This window comes from Chenopodium album, chromosome 5 (assembly GCF_948465745.1).
Source record: "Chenopodium album chromosome 5, dcCheAlbu1.1, whole genome shotgun sequence".
NCBI classification, from domain to species: domain Eukaryota; kingdom Viridiplantae; phylum Streptophyta; class Magnoliopsida; order Caryophyllales; family Amaranthaceae; genus Chenopodium; species Chenopodium album.
Window position 1 is genome coordinate 10288329 of NC_137838.1, and position 4091 is coordinate 10292419.

At 28.4% G+C, this 4091-nt stretch overlaps 1 protein-coding gene across 1 annotated transcript; it reads left to right on the top strand.

The window, feature by feature from the left end:
• Positions 1 to 212: 212 nt before the first annotated feature.
• Positions 213 to 2899, top strand: LOC145630401 (protein neprosin-like). Its single transcript, XM_081682662.1, has 5 exons — positions 213 to 415; positions 759 to 917; positions 1470 to 1523; positions 2021 to 2158; positions 2386 to 2899. Exons 1-5 carry the CDS (start codon positions 281 to 283, stop codon positions 2746 to 2748), a joined length of 849 nt encoding a protein of 282 aa, XP_081538788.1. The 5' UTR covers positions 213 to 280; the 3' UTR covers positions 2749 to 2899.
• The last annotated feature ends 1192 nt before the right edge of the window (positions 2900 to 4091 follow it).

A 4091-nucleotide genomic window follows, 5' to 3' on the forward strand; every position in this document is an offset into this window, starting at 1 on the left:
TTGATCTTATTTGCAGAATGAATATGGAGACATATATGATTGTGTAGACTTTTATAAGCAGCCTGCTTTCGATCATCCACTATTGGCAAACCATACATTCCACCATGAGGTTCAAGTGAATACATTCATATTGTCAATATAAATATTAAAGTATTATTTATGTACATTTGTCTTATTTATTATGCATGTTTACACATTATTCATTTAGATGAAACCATCTAGTTTCGCTTTTAAAGAAGAGCGAACAATTTCCCAAGAAAGAGAGATACTTTCTAATACTATGAAGTCAAGAGGTAAAGGCTGCCCAACAGGAACAATTCCTATTAAAAGAATGAGCAAGGATGATTTTATCAAAATGAAACAATTTACAGAAGATTATACTTCAAGAACCAGAAGTAATGATTTTGAAAATCATGTAAGTGTTTTTATTTTTTAACCAAGTAAAATTTGCATACTAAATACTAGCTTTAAGAGATTTTGTTATCTACACACCCAAGATTATTTTTTCACTTATTAAAATTTGTTAACAAAATGCCAACTTTATGGGAGATTATTATGTATCTCTGGGTGTATGATACCCAGGAATATGTTTTATACTCTATCACATTTGGATGATTATTGTTTGTTTAATCATTAAATGAAGAGCAAAGACTAGCCTGGGTTAGTTAGGTGGAGCATGAATCCAAGCGTGTAAAAAAAAAATAACGATATTAATGAATACAAGCTTGTTACATAATTATTTGTTGTTTTCTCATCAGTTTGCTGTTCTTCAAACAACTCCTAATCCAAGTAAAAAGATTTATCATGGAGCAAAAGGTATATTCACTTATCATGACCCCAAAGTTAGCGATTCTCAATATACTTTGGGTGGATTGACAATTATGAATGGAGATGACACCATAAAAGCGGGATGGATGGTAAGTCATCAACCAAAGTTTTATTATTCATACTTTGTTTTAATTGTTAACTATAAATATGTAGTATTTCACTTGCCTTATTTATTAACTTTTCGAGGTTATAATTTGTCTTGTGTATTTGTTTTCAGAGGTTATAATTTTTCAGTTTTGACCCATTTAAAAAGGTTTTTTAAGATTTTAAGTTTTAAAATTTGTAAATACCATGATATAATTAGTAGATTTTTATTAAGTTTGGCCCAAGCAACCAACCCTACAAGGTTTAATTATACATCTAATAATATCAATTTATGCCGAAAAGTAAAATTAAAAAAATTGATTATAAGTAGGCAATGATTATGATTTGAGGATAGGCAAATTAAAATAGAAATTAGATACGAAAAGAAAGACTTTATCACTATGCTAGTTAGCTAGCTAATTCGTTTTTTAGTCCTATTTTATTTTTTATGAAGTGTTTTTTTTTTTTTTTTTTTTTTTTTTTTTGTAGTTTGCTAAATAAATGAGTTAAATTTATTACCTTTAGCTTGATAAACACTTTTTTCCATATAAATATAGATCAATCCAGCAGTAAACAAGGACAATCGTACTCGACTTTTCCAGTATTTCAATGTAAGTATACGATAATTATCTTTTTCTATCTTAATTAATATACTTAGGCCCTGTTCTCTTCACCTTAATTTTGCTGAACTGAAATTATTTTTACTGAAATGAAATTATTTTTGCTAAACTTAAATTATTTTTACTGAACTTAAATTAATTTTACTGAACTGAAATTATTTTTGCTGAACTGAAATTATTATTATTTTTTTTTTTTACAGATTTTCTATTTTGATTCTTCTTTAAGAAAACTAAATTTTACTGAACTGAACTTATTTTTACTGAAATGAAATTATTTTTACTGAACTGAAATTAATTTACTAAACTGAACTTATTTTTACTGAACTGAACTTATTTTTATTGAACTGAACTTATTTTTACTTAATATATATTTTTTTTAAGGTGAATAGAACAGGGCCTTATTATGTGTATGTACTATTAATGCTTACTATTAAAAGGCTAACTATAGCAAAAATATATAATTTAATTTTTTTTCTTGTTTTTTTTAGGGTGGTTCATCGCATTGTTTCAATATGTTATGTTCTGGATTTGTTAATGTTAATAAAGAAGCACCAATTGATGACGTGCTTGAACCAATGTCAAAAAGATGGGGAAAAATATATGGTATAAAACTCAGTATATTTAAGGTAAATACTGAACTTTGATTTTTTTAGCTATGTATTAAAAAATCTTTTAAATTAAAGTTTTTCTTTTAATAGTTGTTGATTTTATATATTCCACTGGGTTAGTGGGCATACGATTTGTTGTTTCTAGAAAATTATATAATTTGAATGTAATCTTTATATTTTGCATAATTGGTCAATTGAGGGCTAATAATATATATGCTTGGTATGTTTGATGTGTAATTATTAAGGATCCGAAAGACGGAAATTGGTGGCTTGTAATAGGGACTGAAAACACCATACAAGGGTTTTGGCCAGGAAAGATATTCAATGGATTGGCAAATTCAGCAACATTTGTTTCATTTGGTGGCGAAGCATATGGCCCTGTCGATCAACCTTTACCACCTATAGGATCCGGTTACAAAGGCATCGCGTCTCCAGATGATGCTGCTTATGTTCTTGGAGTTACAGTGTTGGATGAAAATTTAAAGGAAGATTATAACCCTGTTGAAACTGAGACGTATACTGATGATCCACAATATACAGTCACTGATTATGGATGGTCTAATAGATATGGACGCATAATGTTCTATGGCGGTACTACTCCAGTATAATATAATGTACGTAGTGCTACTATTTCTATTGATAAACATTAATAAATTTCTTCAACTTTATTTTCAAGAAATTTCATATCAATTTTCCTAATATCGGTAAGCAAATGATCTGAAAATCTTAGTTCTACGCCTATTGAATATCAATTTTGGGCAAAATCGTTTTTTTTTTTTTTTTTTTTTTTTTTTTTTGACTAGATGGAAAAGGATTTCATCAATAGATGAAGCTATTGTTCCTTCTATTTCAAGTAATTGGCATAGATTGCCTTTTAACTCCTTCTAAAGGGGTCTCATTCAGTTTTTAGTTTGGATTTACGTCAAATCCAATCTGATTCAACGAAAAAAAATCGATTTTCAAATTTACAATCCAATTTGATGTGTATTCCACACCAAATAATCTGATCCAATTTGAATTTAATTTAGTTTCATTTTTTTAGTGCCTAATGTGATTATGAAAATTAAATTGGCCCAAACCCATAATATAAATAAAAGTTTTATAAATATAATTTTACGAGAAGGTTTTGCGTAGAACGGACTCACGTGAGACTATTTGATAGGAATGAAATTTTTATCTATGTATATGAAATTTCGTAATTTCAGCGTTTTAGGAGGCGGGACTATTTGATAGGAATGTTTAAAGAATGTCGTACTTTTTGTGTAACAAGCATTTTTTTTTTTTTTTCCATTTCTTAAGAATTCGTGTTCTTATTGACTGACTCAGCTGAACTGAACTGAACTCAACTGAACTGAAATGAGCTGAACTGAACTGAACTGAACTAGATTATTTTATAAGAGAAGGAAATTAGGAGCTGAACTGAACTGAACTGAACTGAATTTCAACCTAAGAGAACATGCCCTTAAGAGTCCTTACGACAAACATTACTAAAGGTCTAAAGCAATAATTTAAATTACCGCAATTAATTCAGTAGTCATTTAATTAGTTTCAATTGTGATTTAATTAATTTTTGCCGACTATTATATGTTGTTAATTAAAAAGTATGAGAACTCCATATCATGTAGCTCAAATTGGTTAAAGAAACCTTGTAGCAGTCTCCAAGTCTTTATAAAGCTATACATTCATTGAATCATCACTTCTTTTAGCCGATTTTGATTGAAAGATTGACATTATTGAGTAAAAAACTTAATTATGAAAAAATACATTATTGGGATTTCCTAATTACTTCCAGCCTATACTAGCGTTTAGTATCATAGAATGTAATGTGCTCTTCAATATATATATGGGCAAAAGACGTTGGAACAATTCAAGTTCAATTCTAGTACCAAATTACATATCACTTGAAAAGAATTACTGTATTCTTTCATAAGATAAAAATATTTGATGCAAT